Source organism: Rattus rattus, chromosome 1 (genome assembly GCF_011064425.1).
Source record: "Rattus rattus isolate New Zealand chromosome 1, Rrattus_CSIRO_v1, whole genome shotgun sequence".
Taxonomy (NCBI): Eukaryota; Metazoa; Chordata; class Mammalia; order Rodentia; family Muridae; genus Rattus; species Rattus rattus.
In genome coordinates, this window is record NC_046154.1 from 161432400 (window position 1) to 161433829 (window position 1430).

Below are 1430 nucleotides of genomic sequence, written 5' to 3' on the forward strand. Positions count from 1 at the left end.
AATATTTTTTCAGAGTTTCATGTTGCTTTTTATTAGCGTTTGTCCGTTGCTCAATTGACAAATATTTGAAAATAAATTTATCCTTTTAAAATGTCATTCTGATTTTGGTGACAACAAATTAGACACACTCAGAAAATTTTAACTGAAATCAAAATATGAAAACATTTTGCTAAGTTGAATACAAAAGTGGATGGAAAATAAAATAATGCAAATAAACATGGCATATAACTTTATAAAAAATGAAACAGTGAATTTCTTTACCATTAATTGTTATTTGAAATGCATTTTTTGACCAAGGTCTTAAAGGATTCTTTTACTTGTTTGTTTCTAAGGGAGTAAATAAAAGGATTCAGCATCGGGGCAACAGAGGTGTTGAGCACTGCTATACCCTTAGTCAAAGCCACACCTTCCTTTGCTGAAGTTTTGACATACATAAATATACAGCTTCCATAGGAAATGGACACAACAATCATGTGTGAGGAACAGGTAGAAAATGCCTTTTTCCTTTGTTCAGCAGAGGGTATTTTTAGAATTGTCCTAAGGATGAACATGTAGGACAGAATCACTAATGAGAAGGTTACCATGAGCGTGAATACTGCCAGGAAGAATGCCAAGAGTTCCAGAAAGGCTGTGTCTGTGCAAGAGAGGAGCAGCATGGGAGAAGAGTCACAGGTGAAATGGTCAATGATGTTGGAGTCACAGAAATCCAGTTGAAGGCCCATGATCACAGGTGGAAAGATGATGAGAAATCCAACCAGCCAAGAGCTAACTATGAGCTGAATGCAGACTCTGTTGTTCATTATTGTGGCATAATGCAAGGGCTTACAGATAGCCACATATCTGTCATAGGACATAGCAGTCAGAAGGAAAAATTCAGTTGAACCCAGGAGTATGAAGAAGAATACCTGAGCCATACAAGAGTTATAGGAGATGGTCATATCCCCTGTTACAATGCTCACAAGGAACCGAGGAATGGATACTGTCGTAAATGCGATTTCTAGGAAAGAGAAATTTCGAAGGAAGAAGTACATGGGTGTCTTGAGGTGAAAATCTATCAAAGTGAGTGTAATAATGGTCAGATTTCCAGTAATGCTCAAAATATAAGTGAGAAATAAAAATATAAAAATTAAAATGTTTAGCTTTGGGTCATTTGTTAATCCCAGGAGAATAAATTCACTCACAGATGTTCGATTTTTCATTTCTTCTTGTGTTTTGCCAGGTCTGTAATTGTGAAATGAATTAGAGAGTGCAGATAAGTTTGAATTATATTTGTTCGTATATGTGTTTCTTTCATCATATCATACAAACCTTGAAGCAATGTAGAAACTGATACATGAACATATTCATCACATTATACTGTTATAAAAGTGAACATTAACTGTCACAAGACAATTTCATATCTGGTGATTGCCTTGGATCTACGATAATTA

At 35.2% G+C, this 1430-nt stretch overlaps 1 protein-coding gene across 1 annotated transcript; it reads right to left on the reverse strand.

Annotated features, from left to right (window-relative positions):
- Positions 1-236: 236 nt before the first annotated feature.
- Positions 237-1205, reverse strand: LOC116889945 (olfactory receptor 6C76-like). The gene has a single exon (XM_032890751.1). The coding sequence runs from the start codon at positions 1197-1199 to the stop codon at positions 264-266; it is 936 nt and encodes a 311-aa protein (XP_032746642.1). The 5' UTR covers positions 1200-1205; the 3' UTR covers positions 237-263.
- Positions 1206-1430: the final 225 nt, after the last annotated feature.